General features: G+C 44.5%; 4 protein-coding genes across 8 annotated transcripts in view; 2 read left to right on the top strand and 2 right to left on the bottom strand.

The window, feature by feature from the left end:
- The window catches only part of LOC125954270 (protein TIS11), a 449,377-nt gene that overhangs the window by 287,411 nt on the left and 145,902 nt on the right, over positions 1-16,064 (bottom strand). The window lies entirely within an intron of this gene.
- Positions 8,926-11,730, top strand: LOC125954341 (uncharacterized). 4 transcript variants are annotated; one of them, XM_049684542.1, is made up of 5 exons: positions 8,926-9,356; positions 9,822-10,014; positions 10,136-10,520; positions 10,740-10,783; positions 10,935-11,240. In XM_049684542.1, exons 2-5 carry the CDS (start codon positions 9,877-9,879, stop codon positions 10,968-10,970), a joined length of 603 nt encoding a protein of 200 aa, XP_049540499.1. In that variant the 5' UTR covers positions 8,926-9,356; positions 9,822-9,876; the 3' UTR covers positions 10,971-11,240. The 4 variants fall into 4 exon arrangements, with proteins under 4 accessions (XP_049540499.1, XP_049540500.1, XP_049540497.1 ...); XM_049684543.1 differs by lacking the exon at positions 10,740-10,783; XM_049684540.1 differs by lacking the exon at positions 10,740-10,783 and having other exon boundaries at positions 8,930-9,356; positions 11,117-11,730.
- Positions 11,623-12,586, bottom strand: LOC125954343 (mediator of RNA polymerase II transcription subunit 18). Its single transcript, XM_049684544.1, has 3 exons — positions 12,390-12,586; positions 12,234-12,324; positions 11,623-12,159 (listed from the first exon to the last, which is right to left on the bottom strand). The coding sequence occupies exons 1-3, from the start codon at positions 12,512-12,514 to the stop codon at positions 11,740-11,742; spliced, it is 636 nt and encodes a 211-aa protein (XP_049540501.1). The 5' UTR covers positions 12,515-12,586; the 3' UTR covers positions 11,623-11,739.
- Positions 12,669-14,599, top strand: LOC125954318 (delta-aminolevulinic acid dehydratase). Its single transcript, XM_049684511.1, has 5 exons — positions 12,669-13,079; positions 13,136-13,283; positions 13,371-13,823; positions 13,911-14,027; positions 14,096-14,599. The coding sequence occupies exons 1-5, from the start codon at positions 12,970-12,972 to the stop codon at positions 14,252-14,254; spliced, it is 987 nt and encodes a 328-aa protein (XP_049540468.1). The 5' UTR covers positions 12,669-12,969; the 3' UTR covers positions 14,255-14,599.

Here is a 16,064-nt window from a genome sequence, read left to right as displayed (position 1 = left end):
ATGCCTTGGCGGAATGCGCCAATTATTGTGTCTCTCAAGTTCAGGATAGGACCACCCTTCACGCAAGGCAAACAGTTGGCACCGGTGTGTGTGGCCACAGGAAAAATGATGAAAAAAGCGATAAGAAATAGCACGGGAAAGAGGCAAGGACAACATTAGCTAGCAGTGAGGTTTTAGGCTTAAGCTTAACGAGAGGATATCATCATGCTCTCCCGGAGGAGGATGGTGGAAGAAAAGAGAGCTTATGGAAGGTGGAAGTAGGTGCGTTTTGCGCGGTAACTGAAATTACAGGAAACGTATATCAATAAGCAATAACAAATTGTAAGAGGAACCCTTAATTATTGTGAACTACAGTGCCTAAATGAAAACAAATCAAACGTGTTGAATAGTGTTACTTTGCTAGATGATATATATATATATACACGCATACATACATACATACATACATATTCTTAGTCGTAATCAGTAAGCTTAAACTAGAGCGCGAGAGACAACTATAGATAGTAGGAGCCGCTGGTGCTGCCATTCGTTTGACAGCACGGAAGGAAGGGGGGAAGGCATCATTGATCGAGTTTAAGAAACACAGCAAATACTTATATCAAAAGCAACGATCCACAACGATATTGTACATACGAAACCCCCTAATACACAGGCTAGGAATGGTTCTGGAAGAGGAAAAGGCAAAACACGACGGAAGGGAGTAGAGTGCCTCTTTGCTGCTGTTTTCCTCAGAACGCGAAACACAAATCATACAACAAACAATTAACAAATAACATAACAAAGTAAATCAAGTGCCAATACGACGATACTGTATAGTTTAGGATTAGTAACGAGTGTGTGTGTGCGGGCCAATTTTCTGTTTCAGAAAGATTAGACCAGTGTAACAAAAATCGTTTGTTGCTGCAAGGAAGGATGAGTTGGATGAATTGAGAATAAAACATAAGAATAGTACTGAAATGATAACAAAAGCGAGTCCTTTTTCATTAAATTGATAGACGTAAAATGAAAGAAATGTGTTTACTTCCCTGGAGTGTAAGTATACAGGTTTATGCAACGCCATGGTTTATGTTTTCCTCACGCAGTTACTGAATATTGTTTTTTTAATTCGTCAAATTTTGGATTGTAGTCCACTTCAGGGCAGACATTTTCCTCTTGTTACTTTACTTACTCTTGTTCCACTTTAGGTCCGTTTAACTAAAGAAAACCGCAATGCTGTACTGCTGCCACTGATATTGATGTGAACCGGTATTGTTTTGATAAGGCATAACCTAAAGAACACATCGGTTGTGTTAGTATCCCGAAAATATAAGCTTTTTATTGTTTCTTGAAGAATTTGCTGTTACAAGATGAAATATACAGTAGACAAAAAAAGGGTATCCATTCCTATGTGTTTCTCTTGTTTTATTATTACACAGCACCTCCATCGCTTACAATAATAAATTCCCAGCATGTTTGCAGCTTTGCATAGATTTCTGGTACAATTGTTCCTTCCTACAAATCAGTCATCAGAGCAATACCCAAGCCGTACGGAAATGTGTTTAAACTATACTATTTTTCTAGATAATGCGAGTAAATCATTACTTTTTCGCGCTTGAGTGCCTAAATAGCCGACGGCTTAGCGCAAGAGCGTACAAAAAGGCCTAAATAATTGATGGTATTGTGCTTAGAATTTTAGCAATGTTAAAGATTTAAAGTCGCAATTCTTACTCAAAAACAGATGATGATATGTGGTGAACATATCCGTATGAGGTGCTAGATTTGAAGTTGCTTCATACTTAACGATCAATGATTGATGAGATCCACGTAATTTGATCATTTCACTCCTGCACAGTTTAATAGATAATCAGGTTCGAAAAAGAAAGATCCATCTTATAAGACATGCGATTAATTCTTAGCAACATTGGTGCTGATCATCACCTTATGCATCCTAGAGCCCATTGTCAATTATAAAATGAAAATCCGTTAATACTATTCGTAACTGGTTCCCAATCTATAGAAAAAGTTAATTTGTTGGTCACTTTAATTAAACTTCAGTCGAAATCATACTGGTAATTAAAGATAAACATATTTCGCATCAACAACATTTATTTATTCGTGTTGGAAATTCAACACAGTTATAATCGAACATTTTATCGTACTAATTGGCGACTTTTAAATATTCATCCCCGGTGGAGACAATTGCAGTTTTGTGAGTTCAGAGCGAGAAATGTTGACTACCGTTGTATAGATCGCAGCCAATTTTACATGCTGCATGTTGGCAGAAGCTGTGCATTACATACGCGAAAACCTCAGAGTCATCATGTCGACTCGATGTGATCAAGAAGATCGTTCACACATCTTCTGCTTGTATGAGTAAAGTAAGTACCGTGAACTATACCGAACTAGCTGACGAATCGGACGACATTTTCGTTTTTTATCATTGGAATAAGAGCACCGGTACAATAATTTTAACAGCAAGTTTTTGTCACCGAACCTCCTTTTCGATTTCAAATCTCATCTCATACGATCGATAATTCTTAAACCGAACCGAACCGAACCAACGCACAAATTGTTTTCTACGCGATCCCATGTAACGCATCATCAACCAGCGAGCTGATGGAGCTGATCAATTATTGCAACAAATTCGCGCACGCTTTACTAGCCCGCGAGATAGCGAGATAAGAGAAAGATGGAAGACCGATGGAAGGCATTTCCTCCAGCCATCCATATTGTATGAGGTTAACCGTACCGTGACCGCAGACCGCGTGAAGTCGGATGTCAGGTTTTGGTATCGTATCCGAGCAATACACTACTATGCGAAAGTGAATCGCCTGGACAAAAGAGACGCCAGAGAAATTGTAAAACCAAAAGACCGAAAAATTCATTCCACCACCAATGCATTTCTCTGCCCCCCCGGGCTCGGCGCTTCGGCGGTGCGTGGCCATTCAGCCGGTAACGTTCGCAGGTTCGTCCGAAATTGCCGGTTTTATGAGTTTATTGAAGCAACGCCAACCACGATCCAGAAAGGGGCAATCGCGATCCGCCGAATCACTTGACTCGCTCGCCCTCCTGACTTGACTTTCACTATCAGTCACTGGGTTGTGATCCTCGCGGTAATGTCTTTCTCTCGCTTCGGTTCGGTTCCGCTGTGATAAAGCTATCCATCCTGATTGTGATCCTCAAAGGTGTTCAAAGTTCTCTGGCTCTCTGGGCAACGCTTGACGACTACTTCGATCAACGCGTAAGAATCTATATCGAAGGGAGATTCTCGGGGATCGGGGAACCTGCCGACGGGCACCTGGCCCACCTGCCGGCCGGCTGAGAAGATCGATAAAACTTTCACTAAGTACACCACTAATTGAATCACGGGGACACACGGACACGCAACTCCAACCACACCACACGTCAGCACACTCCATAGCCCATGCCCTCGAATTGTCCTTGAACCGACAAATTAACGGGTTAGTGGTGGAAGCGAGAGCGGCCAGCTGGCTGCCTGCATTTTGGCGCTGGACGGCATGACGGCGGTTGGCCAAATCTCATGTTTCACGCCGTTAACCCTCTTTGCGAGAGGAACCGGGGGGCGTGAGGAAGAGGGAATGTAACGTGGGCACTTCGCGTATCGCATTACCGGCACTGTGAACCAATTACGATGACCGAACCGAGACACCAGGTTCCCCGTGTGTCCTGGCGCAGATTAACGGGTCACTTCCGACAGGTATACGTGTGGTATGGCGGAATGTGTGTTTCCATGTTTTTCTCCCTCTTTTTCTGCCATTTTCTATGGGATGTCTGTGTGAAACCCTTTTCAGTTTTTGGGTTGCGTCATTGGTATGCCCTCTGGACTGGGACGGGCCATTCCAATGTCATCGGTTGGTCACGTATACCTTGAGTGAGGTCATTCGATGGAACCGCTAGAATCAGATGATTTGATTGGTGAAATGATGGTTTTATCGTCGAAGAATGGGAGCAAATCTATAGTTAGATCGAAGACTCTTGCTGGCCACGACCTCTGGTTCGCTTCCCCCTCCGTTACGCAGTGGCCGGAACGGAACGATTTTGCTTTCTCATTGACGGCCGTTTGAGAAAGGCCGCCTCCGGGTGTACCCTCGGACCCGTTTAGCACAAAATCCGCACGCAAAAGGGTATAATTTAATTAACAACTCCAGGGTGGTGGTGGTGCTGGTATGGTGTGACCGAACATGCCATCCACGCATTGGTAAGTCCGTGCTTTGGACGATAGCTAGACCCCAAGAATGTCCGCCATGTCCGTACGTCCAAGGGTATACGCACTACAAGATTCTTGCCTCAGCGCGGCATAAGCTAGCTGAAAATCAACTGTAGATAAACAATTCCGGAAGTCTCGATCAGCTTTTGCTTAAATTAATCGACACTTGGCAAAAAATAAGGAACCGAACTTCAAGATCAAGATCGATTGACCTCACACTACTACCCGCTAGTGAACGCCTGTCGTGCCGAGTTGAAGGATTTGCTTCGAGCCTTCGAGGATGATGGATCCGGAGCATCCGGAGCGAAAGACTCCTGTAGCCATCGCCCTCCTATAGAGTGGACTTTCGAGTCCCACGGCTTGTCAGCAATTAGGCGATCGAGGCGGTGGATATAATGGATCGATGGACCAAACCTCCCCCCGTCAATCGCTTCAGTAAGTCTCCCACGACGCGGTTGTAGCACATTCCCGATGGGGTTTTGATAAGGAGATGCCTTCGATAACGACCTGCCTAGTCGGCGGCGCAATGGCGTATAGTTAGCTACTCGTGAGAGCTTTTGCGACTTACGAATATGATTACGGACAGTTTTTGATAACAATAAGACAGTCAATGTATTTAGTGGTAAGGGCATACGAGTCACGTGTTGTGAGTAATCCTTTTTTTTACGATGTTTATTTCTTTTATTTCCAAGACACTGGCTTTGCTATAGTACTACTTCCTGGGTTAGGTACTGCTTATAGGTACTGCTTTTTACCTATTTGCTAATTTGAATTTTGAAATCAATGCTAACTATGTTTTGCTTTCTTCAAAAGTAAATTTAAAAGTTTTTAAGTAATGCCACATTCTGAAACATCTCGATAGAGGATTTTCTTAAACATACAAAACGTTCTAGGAAATGGTACGGTCTGAAATTAATAAACACATCATTGCGGTTGACGAAGTGCAACGTTCGAACATGTGACCGTTTGATGCGTCTTTCAAGTAAAAAAAAAGGATTATATTCTACTGATAGAAGCATTATTGAACGTTTCCATTGCAGTTATGAAGTGCGCGGCCAGCGCGGAATTTTGACGCACCATCATCGCATGCGTAAGTCAAGGAAAGTTGGTTGTTGGAAGAGATGTGAAATATACATGCCCCTTTTTAATATTTTTTTCAACATCAGTTCCCGCTTTTGATTTGATTTGATTAAAGTATTTGCGGCAATAATTCTGGACTTTTTTTGCAACATTCTTGGCCAAACTAAAACAAATACAAATATGACCATCTTGATGAAAGTGTTATCGGTCGTTAGTTACTACTTTCTCTCATCTTTCAGATAGTACTCAGAATCCGGTGTCGGTAGAACTCCCTATCTTTTGAAGCGATTCATTAAGAAAGTCTTTCTTCAATACTGTTAATACAATAAAAAGATAAACACTGTGCAGGCAAATGTTTTTTTTTAGAAACTAAACAATAAGTATTTAGAATGAACGATGCAGATGGTACATACATTGCGTGGGGTAACATTTCGTCTTCGACATTTTCCAGAAAGTTTTATGAACGATTTATCAACATTTATTTGACCCGGCGGCTTTAATGAACAATCTCTTTACTATGGGCCCTATTGCGATTGTCTTGTCTGACCAAAAAGGAAAAAATATACCATTTTCAGTCTCGTTTACAAGGCTCAGAGTCTGTTGCCAAAACCTACCAAATTGGATATTTAAAAAATCAAAGTGATACTAAGAAAGTTAACCTATCTATTGAAAAGTGGCACGGAGGAAATCATATTCATAACATTGGAATAAATGAGTTAAAATATTTAAACATTTTGCTGAATCTATGGCATGTGAATTTTCATACAAGACGTTATGAAATACTTAAAACAATAGGCGGTAAATGGCGCTACAGATCGTCAAACGGAAATGCCTTGTAATAAGCTGCATTTAATCCGCGATTGGAAGGTGTTATCAACAATGTCGGCCGCGTGTTGGCCACTTCGAAACACCACTTAGCACACTCTCACACACACGCACACCGGATGTTACCGGATGTAGCGCTAGTTGAAGCCATAACACGGCTTATCCTGAACTGGTCAATAGGCCGATCAAGCCTATTTTTAATCTACGCTACGCGAAAGGATCGCAATGCTGAGCGCCGGTCAGCCGTGCGCTCGAGGCCGGCCGGTCTCGGTACGCCATCCGCCGTTCGCCGTTCGCCAGTTGTTGATTTCGCCTCGGCAGGCAACCGCCATGCAAATGTTTTGCTCCGTTGATTACGCCCCATCCCGAGGTCAGGCGGGATCAGGTTGATCAGGAGGCAGTAGCGGTTCGGCTGCTTCGGAAGCCGGAACAGTAGCACTCACGACGGCAAAAGGAAGGAACGCGGAGGAGCGGCGAGTCGATGTGTGATGACATCTCGTGAGGCACCTCGAGCGGGCCTACAACGCGATAACACGTGGCTCATCATGGATCCAGCATGTCTGCCGCATTATCTCCTGCGGGTGAGGTTCCATAGGGAGAGTTTGATGCCGAAGTGATGTCCTTTTTGATGTTCAAAACCTAAATCGTAATACTAGCCATCCGGTGGTGAGGAATGGAGAAGACGGAAGTGGAACCAACAGAAAAAAAAACCCGCATAAATAATCTACTACGCCCCCCGAGACCTTCGGAAATCGTGAAACGATAAGATGTCAACCAGTGGTGACCGAAGCATCGGTTTTGCAATATGTCGCAACTGACAAGTTTGTCATCAGAATTGCTGATAATTCGGCGATTATGAACCATAGGAAGATGCATCTGATGGAGCGGCCGGGGGGCGGGCAACAATCTGTCGCTTTGATTGGGGCGCACTAAGGCGCATTCGAAAAACAAAAAATCGGGCCAAAAAAGCTCATGAACTGTGCGGTCCTGTTTAGCGGTTTGCTGGTCAGAGTAGCCCGATTGAGTTGACAGTGCCGCGTGTTAAAATAGCTTGATTGGCTCACTTTTCTCTTTTGCTGGTTTCTGCTTTTTATGTCAACCGATACTTGGGCTCTTGTTTATTAATACTTGCGGAACGGTATTTTTAAGCGAAATTTGTTTATTTTAAGTTTATTTCGAATGTCGCGTCATCGGGTACGAATGTGTGGTTTCTCGTAATTGACGATCCAATCCAAACGCGGGGAAAACATGCGCGTACTTATTCGTACCCGAAACGTGTTTCCGTTTTTTCTAAATAATGCTCACATCAAACACCGGGACACACCAGATACCAGATAGCCGAAATATGCCGTGAGAGTGTACCACGTGAATGTTGTTGAAAATAAACGAAAAATTGTTTGAATACCGGTTGCTCAAGGAACAGTTTTGTGTTATTTTGATTATCACAACCATAAACGCCAATAAACTCCTATGTTGTGTATTTTCGTGACCTCCGTCTAAAGGACCATCTGCTCAATGTTGCGTGATGCGATACGAGATCACTTCGATAGTGATAGGGTCTGCGATTATCACACTCTTACCGAATGACGATCGCAATCGGTTATCGAAGAGTAAGCATTCTCTTCGAAACTCATCTTGATCCGATCGTAGGCAGCTTTTTTCATTGTAATGTCTTGTTTGATGATCATTCTTGATGATGAGCCTAAAAAAATAATAATGCAGGTAGCCCCGTCGAGATTTTGTTGAATTTCCCATTTTTCGATTTTTGGCAGATTTTTGAAGTTGAGAAAGTGATGCTTTTTTCGATGTTGCCTCAAAAAACGAGTTTTAGATATTTTTTTTTAGAAAAAGTATCAACAATTTTTGCAAAAATGCCTGGCAATAAGTATAAAGACTAATAGTTAAAAATTTCAAGTCGATCCGTTCAGTAACGGTCTCGGAAAACGTGGAAATTTTAAAAACGCCTTAGCCCTCACCACGTTTTGGGGAAGTTTGTAACGAGGGGTTGTGAGGTTCCGTTTCGGCTGGGGCTACTTTGGCCGAAGATCTCGTTCTCGCGCGAAAGAGTGAGGGAGAAAAAAGAGTTCGACCTAACACCCTCGACAAGTCCCACGACGAAGCTCCAAAAAAAGTGTCCCTCTTTCGCCCTCGCAAAAAGAGTGAACGAGAAAAAAGCTAGATTTTCCTAACAGCGATTTCAACACTTTCCTCTGAAGGCGAAAGGTAAAAGATTTGCTCCATAATGTATACATTTTGGCGCATTTGGCACGTTTCTCCAGCTAGAGGGCGCTGAAGAAGAGAAATATTTGAAATGTTTCAGTTGAAATTTTGCTCGAAAAGCTCGAGAAAGAGTGAGCGAAAAAAAACACGCAACACCCATCTCGCTCGTACTGTTTACAGTTATGACCGATAGAATAAGCGCAGTGTGGCCACTGTGTTGAAATCGCTGAAAAAGTGGCAATGTTCAAACCTTTAGCACGTTGCGTGAACTTCTTGATAAATATAAAGGTAATAAAAGTAAAATCCCCGTATACGCCTTATACGCCTAACTCAATAAACTCTCAGTAAAAAAGTCCATTTTATAAATTTTTAACTTATGCTTTTTTTTTAACCAAAACGCGTTTAGTTTATCGATCATCACTGTAGAGAGTGGTCTATCTCGCTCTTTCTGACGCACCTCATAAGCGCAAGAGCGAGAAGAGCATCCGCTACAGTAGTGACCGATAGAATAAGCGCATTTTCCTCTAAAAGAGCAAAATTTTCAGTTAAGAATTTAAATTTTAAGCGCAAAATGGACCGCCTAGCACTGTACCGTTGTTTTGGTTAGCACGTCGTTGCACAAAAAATTGAAAGTTTTTAACAATTTTTGAACTCTTTTCGTGTGTTTTGCTTTAAAGAAAAAGCTGATAAGAACAAATACAAGTCTTTTGCAACTCCCGCCGTCGTTCCCTTTGCAAAAGAGGGTCGGAACAGCGGAAGAAACGCAAAAAAAGAGTTGAAATTGTGTGGTCTTCTCGAGTCGTTCATCAATGAGAGGAGAACAAAAGCCTGATTAGCGTAGCGGATGCTGCTTATTTTCGCTGGTGTGGGCGTTCGGACGACGTTGGTGTCAACGGTGGCGGTCAATTGTTGCAGATTCTGAGACGATTCGGCGCGATTGTCTTTCACTTTCGTTGCCACAAGTGGCGTCACACGTTCTCCCCCACCACCGGAATTCCGTCGACGGATCCAAGGACAACCAGGTGTGAGTAGAAACTCATTTTGGATACCACACCACACCAAAAAAAAAAAAACGCTCCAGCTGTGACCAGTCGAACGGTGCAGCGTTGTTGCTTATTACATAAATCGATGGTTGGTGGGGGGAGCGGAGGTCGCTCGTTCCGCAACCTGTTTTCCAGTCTCCGTAGTTTACTAGACCCCGCAAGTCCGTTCGAAACCAACAGCAACAGTAATAAGTGTGTGGCACTGTTCCATCTGAACAAATAGAGTGCACGGCAGTTCCGTGGTGGCCGATAACACGAGTGTGGTGTACGCGGTAACGCATCCACTCTTATCTCGATTACGCGCCTGCCTCCAGCACATGAAACTATATTGTCTGTGCGCCTCACACTCCACTCCTCTTCTCCAGCTTCCGTTATCGTGTGCCACTGTTTCGCTTTCATAAGGTTGTCTCCTATTAACAATCATTCTTCATACTTTTTCTTGGCAGGTAGGTCGGGTTGTCCGCGGCTAGCAAACGAGACAGCAAAGGCCGCAAACGCACGATGATGCACATGACCTTTTGGTGGGGCTCGAACGTGGGCGATGTGTTCTTCAGTGGATTGACGGTTAATGGTACGGGTGCCATGGTGGCACTCTGCCTAACGCTCACCCTCCTCTCCGTGGCGTACGAAGCGTTTAAGGTAAGACCCCAGGCTAAGACGGCTAGGTCGTTGACCGACCGATAGTCTTATCATTCGTAGATAAATGCAATCAGTGACCGGACATTTCAAATTCGTTTTCTATGCCCTTTTTGTTTTGTAGATCCATGGGGCCAAGGTACGGGCGCGAACGGCGCGAGAACGGGTACGGGCGGCTTCGTGTCCACCGAGCGAAAGTGCCACCTTGCTCTCGCTGGAAGGGGCCGGCAGTAGCCACGCCGGACCATCCCGGATGGCGGGCGGTGGTCCAATGTCGAAGAAGATCGTGCTGCTGCTCTCCGAGGCGATCGTCTTCCTCTGCCATAGCGTGCTCGGTTATGCGCTCATGCTGACGGTCATGCTGTACAATGGGTACCTGTTTGTGGCCGTCGTGGGCGGAATGGGGCTCGGGTACTTCCTGTTCGGCCATCTGTCGATGAAGGTGAACATGGAGAACTTCCAGGCGCACCAGAACAAAGTGATCTGTACCTCGCGCTGCCTTCAGCAAGGTAAATAATGGGCAAGATCGATCGTTCGCAAGATCATCCATCCAACAGGTTCACTGTGCGTTCCTCACGGATCGCGTTCTTCATCCTTTCGCTCATTGATAACATTTCCTTCCTCACGAACTCTATCTTTCATTCTCTTTCTCTCTATCTCTCTCTATCTCCCACTCTGTATTGTTCGTCGATCGACGGGATCATCACTGGGTGCCATTGTGAATGTAGCCGAAAGCTGCGCCATGAGCCACTCTGCCCCCTGTCCTTCCTCTGTATGTGACAATCGGTTCTAGTACCGTGTTCTCGCTACCTCCTTACCGCTCCCTTGGTTTCGCTCTGTTGTTTATAATTATGTTTGTTTTGTTCTCTTTCTTTCTATTATTTCTTTACACTCCACTTCATCCCATCCCATACATCCTGTAGCGTACATCTCGAACTAACTATCAAACGCTCCACTAAACGCTAAGCAGCATTATGTGTTACCACTATCTCCATCCAACCAATGCACCCTTCATCTGTCTTCATCGTCCACATGGCGGCCACATCGTTAACCGTCGCGTCGTCTCTGTGTGCACCCTGCTGCAAATGCTGCTGCTTCATTTCAGAATCTGTTAATCCCTCCGCATCTACAAGCCTCGATCACCGTACCATGCTGCACGACGATTCGACAGCACACGTTTCCCCGGCAACGGCCTCCGGTTCCAGTGTTCCGGCGATGACGGTTTGCCACTAGAAGGAATCTTTCTCTTCCAGCTGCTTAGGATAACGCACAAACAAACCATCCACCGAACCCCGCCGAACAGAAAGACGATAGTACCCATACCTGGCGGAATCGCCACCGCCAAAGTGAAGTGAAAACTGTGATTCTAGGGAGAGACGTCCAATCAATCGCCAAACCCGCATTTTCGGTTTGTGTTTGGTTTTGCCGCGTGCCGAGTTGTGCCAAGAAGCGCGACAATTTGCTGCGCTCCCAAACGTACGACCCCCCATTGACAATATTCTAAACATTGAGTGCTATCCGTACCACGCGTTTTTTTATATAGGCGTCCTTTGTCCGCAATACGCAATTGTTCCGTTTGTGATATTTTGTTTGTTTGACCGACCGGTTTTGTTAGTTTTATGAAGAAGAACAAAAAATATGCGTCTTTTATTGGTGAAAAATTTTTATGCGATGAGAGATATATATATATACGTATTGTTTCAATAAAAACCCTAAAAAGAGAAATGCTCACGGCATCTGGGCGAACCGTTTGTAGTCGATCTTCTCGAGCTGCACGAGCGGTTTCAGCTGCTCTGCGAAGATGCGCATATCTTCGGCGATCGCATCCTGCCCTTTCGGTGCCAGCACGGACAGCTCGACGAGGTAGCTTTGGGAGATGGGTTCGGTCATGTTTTTCAGAATCTTCGACACCGTAATCTTCATGCGACCCTTCCGGAACATGTAACCCTTGGTGGAGTACTCAAAGTCCAGCCGGAAGCCCATCTCGGTAAGGAAATCGATCACGTGCGGGGTGCAGGCGATATCGAGGCTACTTCGCACGAGCGTCGGCCGTGTCCGATCGCCCAGTTCCGGTTGACCGATGTAGCGTAGCTGTAGCGGTGCCTCCACATCCTGTGCTCGCCGCACCCTGACGGTCATGACCGGGGCCTGTAGGAACGTATGGACAAAGGATTTTAAATAAAACGTTCCACAATAAACTCATTAGGCGTCCGCCGTCATACCTTTTCGCTCGGTAGCTTGAGGCTAAAGCACATCTCGATGTCGCTGAACGTTTCCGGACTGGCATCCACATTATCACACAGGCCCCGTAATCTGTAAAGGGTGAAGCAAAGAGGATGAGGTTTGCCGGCCGTGGACGCCGTTGAGGTTACGCTTACCGGTGCAGTAGATTTTCGGCGGCCGAGTCGAGGATAGAGCCTTGCAATAAAAACTCCTGATTGGGAATGATGTTTGAGCTAAGGGCCTGTTGCAGCAACTCTGCCGCATTCACTTGTGCACCCATAATTAGTCGTAGAAATGCACTTAAACACGAAAATTAGAGAAACAAGCGACGAACGCACGCACAAAAATCAGCTGTTTTTAGTTGTGTGGTGAAAAACCGGCTTCGTGGTGAATTACACAGGGTCGTAGTCCAGGAGCTCTCAATTCCTCGAATTAAGGACGAAAAGTGTGTTTTTTAATACGGAACGATGTAGAAACTCTCCGTGGAAGTATCCTTTTGCCAGAAAACAGTGAAACACTAAGGACAATCGCAATGCAGTTGCAGTTTTAGCTAAATAACCGATCGTGCTCGGCAGTCGAGATTCTTCTTCTTGACGTTCTTCTTGCCTTCCGAAACGGCGATCCAACGAATTACACAATCCACCGCTGGTCTCGCTTGCCGGAACTTGCAAATCATTCCTACAACTCACGGTACGGCTGCTGGAAGCAAGAGTAAGCGGTCCTCTCGCCATCATCATGTCGCTGATTAAACTGCACAGCAGCATCTTCCATCCGACCTTGCGCAAGCTCCAGTGCCAGGATGTGGCTATCGATACGCACAATCTGATGTATCCAGTATTTTTGGTGTAAGTACGACCGTTTACGGGAGATCCGGTAATTTATCTGAACGAACTATTTCCAGGGAGGCAGATGAGGCTGTTCAAGACATTCCCAGCATGCCAGGCGTTGCCCGGTATGGCATTAATCAACTGTTGGCCCATCTTAAACCACTTGTTGCCAAAGGGCTTGCATCTATTCTGCTATTCGGCGTGATCGATGAGATGCCGAAGGTGAGAGACCGCTTGGAGAACATCTTATCAAACGGAATTTGTTGCTCATTGATTTTTTTTTGTTCTTTATTGCCACATCCCCTATAGGATGCAACCGGATCAGGTGCTGATTGTGCCACGAATCCAGTGGTTCGTGCTTTGCCGCTCTTGCGACAAGCGTTTCCCGAGCTGCTGATTGCCTGCGACGTGTGCCTTTGCCCGTACACTGATCACGGGCACTGCGGGGTGCTGACGGTGGATGGCGTTATCGACAACGAGCCCAGCATCAGGCGTATCGCGCAGATTGCGCTCGCGTACGCGAAAGCCGGTGCGCACATTGTGGCCCCCTCCGATATGATGGACAATCGCATTCACGCCATCAAGGGAATACTGCGGGAGCACAATCTCGAAAACCGATGCTCGGTTCTGTCGTACTCGGTCAAGTTTGCGTCCGGCTTTTACGGACCATTTCGTGATGCGGCGAAATCGGCACCGGCCTTCGGAGATCGAAAGTGCTATCAGTTGCCACCGGGATCCAAGGGTATTGCCAAGCGGGCAGCGGTAAGTGGAGCACACGTTTGGTTTCAATGCGAACACGTGGCAGCTGCTCGAGCGAAATTAATGCTTATGTCCTTCTTCGTCCACTAGAAACGAGATGTCGAAGAGGGAGCCGATATGCTGATGGTAAAACCCGGTATGGCCTATCTGGACATTGTGAAACAGGTTAAGGATGAGTATCCGGAGCTGCCCCTCTTTATCTATCAGGTAATGTACGCTGTGTGCAAGCATCACTACGTGAACCAGCAAATTGATTTCGTTCCATATCGTTGCAGGTATCGGGTGAATATTCAATGCTACTTAATGCCGGCAAGATTGGTGCATTCGATTTAAAGACGGTGCTATGGGAAGTGCTTGTGGGTATGCGGCGTGCTGGAGCCGACTGTATAATCACCTACTTTACACCACTGTTACTGGACTGGCTGAAGGAATAAATTGCATCGAGTGAGTTAACCGGCCGAGTACCATGTTCAACGGTCGCTCGGTTCTAAGAAAAATGAAAAAGGCCTTTGGCACCTGAAAGGTATGTTGAACTATTCTCTAGTAGCACAATACATCCGAAAAATCATGACTTTTTGGATGAATTATTGAAATATTGTTCAAGAAAGCAAACGCAAATATGATATTTGGTCGTGAGAAGGAAAGATTAAGGCACATGTCGGCGATTTGGGTGTTACGATGGAAATTTACTTGTTTTATAAATAATTTATATAACTATCGCAGTTAAATATTAAAAATGGAAAATTAAAAAGGAGTAAAATGCACAGAAAATAAAATTTGTTCTTAAAACCACGACGCACCGTGCATTCAGCCCACAGGGCTGTGGTAAAAAAAGACCAAATTGCATAAATAGCAGTCATTCAAAAGCATTGAGGTGATAGTTAATGTTGTTCATATAAATTAGAGCTACTATTTCTACACATTCGCTTCTTATTATTTTTAACTTAGCCTCAAACAAACAAAAATCCAAAATACAAAATTTTTGGCATTGATTCATTATTTCTTTTATGATTTACATTGAATAGTTTCTGTTTTTGTTTCCCTGAATTTCGTGAATTCTCGAAAACTTAAAGCTTACCACCTTTATTAAAGGAATACCACCTACCATCATGAGCGAACTTTCAAAAGGTCGTTCGTAGTAACAAATGAATTTGAATACATGTTTTTGAAGTTTTATTTTTCCATATTTATTGCTTTAAGAGAACGACTTACTAATTAATGCTAAAAGATACCATAAACATACCGCTCGTTCACTGTTAAAAAAAACAACAAGACCGTAAAAAGTGTTGACTTATGATACAACATTTCAATTCGATAAATCATGTTTTCTCTCTTCATACGTGCAATGGCCCATCATTACCCTGGACGAAAGATATCCCATAAATTTTGTCGTTTCTTTTTGTTGATCTGCTTCATATTTACTTAAGTGGAATGCACACTCTCTCATCATTGAAGCTACCGTGTATTTTAGGAATGGCAAATCCCCCGCCTCTATTGCATCGAGTGAATGGCCTAATTCATACTCAAGCAATGCTTTCGAATATTCAAATTTACTATTGAAAAACGCTATTCCTGAAATAGACGGAGTGTCCAGCTGTGTAATGCCTTCGATACCATTTTGCACGGCGTAAGCTAGCAAGTGCCATGCAAATTCTTGTCGTTTATTGAGAAGAGCAATGGCCAGTGGTGACCCATTGCCTCCCATTATTTTGATATTAGGACGATATTTCAGCAGTACGCTCAGCATTTCGATTGAGCCAGTTTGTGCAGCACAGTGCATCGGAGTGTTGCCGGAAGAATCCCGAATGTTGACCAAAGAAGGATTATAATCGAGTAGCATTTGCGCCATCTTCGGGTACCGAAGGTCCTTTCCTAAAGAAATGATATGTATAACCGATTGCCCATCCCTGTAGGGGACCGTGACGTTCACCTTAAGCCGTAATAAACGTTCCAAAATATCAGTGCGAGCGTGTACAGTGGCTAGCAACATTAATCTTTTACGTTCTGCATATTGTTTTATCGATTCTCCTTTAGCATTTCGCAAATTTTTTGCAATACATTCATCGAATAGATAAGAATCGGATAACGTGCATACAGGGCATCGTTCAAAGATACATCAATTGAATTTGTCCCTTCACCATCTTCCAGCATTGGATTAGCACCATTATTCACGAGCTTCCGCACTGTTGCGAACTGTGCTTTAGAACACGATAGGTGTAAAGGCGTTTTACCCTCATCATTTGG

Source organism: Anopheles darlingi, chromosome 3, assembly GCF_943734745.1.
Source record: "Anopheles darlingi chromosome 3, idAnoDarlMG_H_01, whole genome shotgun sequence".
NCBI classification, from domain to species: domain Eukaryota; kingdom Metazoa; phylum Arthropoda; class Insecta; order Diptera; family Culicidae; genus Anopheles; species Anopheles darlingi.
Note: the sequence above shows the minus strand (reverse complement) of the source record. Positions and strands in the feature narration are given on the sequence as shown.

What these genes read in the sequence shown, in the direction of transcription:
- LOC125954341 (XM_049684540.1), top strand. Translation starts at nt 9,877, where the DNA reads ATGATGCACATGACCTTTTGGTGGGGCTCGAACGTGGGCGATGTGTTC. An exon ending in TGGCGTACGAAGCGTTTAAG is followed by an intron (nt 10,015 to 10,135) that starts GTAAGACCCCAG and finishes TTTGTTTTGTAG; the next exon opens with ATCCATGGGGCCAAGGTACG. An exon ending in CTCGCGCTGCCTTCAGCAAG is followed by an intron (nt 10,521 to 11,116) that starts GTAAATAATGGG and finishes GCTTCATTTCAG; the next exon opens with AATCTGTTAATCCCTCCGCA.
- LOC125954343 (XM_049684544.1), bottom strand. Translation starts at nt 12,514, where the DNA reads ATGGGTGCACAAGTGAATGCGGCAGAGTTGCTGCAACAGGCCCTTAGC. An exon ending in GCCGAAAATCTACTGCACCG is followed by an intron (nt 12,325 to 12,389) that starts GTAAGCGTAACC and finishes CACCCTTTACAG; the next exon opens with ATTACGGGGCCTGTGTGATA. An exon ending in TCAAGCTACCGAGCGAAAAG is followed by an intron (nt 12,160 to 12,233) that starts GTATGACGGCGG and finishes ACGTTCCTACAG; the next exon opens with GCCCCGGTCATGACCGTCAG.
- LOC125954318 (XM_049684511.1), top strand. Translation starts at nt 12,970, where the DNA reads ATGTCGCTGATTAAACTGCACAGCAGCATCTTCCATCCGACCTTGCGC. An exon ending in GTATTGCCAAGCGGGCAGCG is followed by an intron (nt 13,824 to 13,910) that starts GTAAGTGGAGCA and finishes TTCGTCCACTAG; the next exon opens with AAACGAGATGTCGAAGAGGG. An exon ending in TGCCCCTCTTTATCTATCAG is followed by an intron (nt 14,028 to 14,095) that starts GTAATGTACGCT and finishes ATATCGTTGCAG; the next exon opens with GTATCGGGTGAATATTCAAT.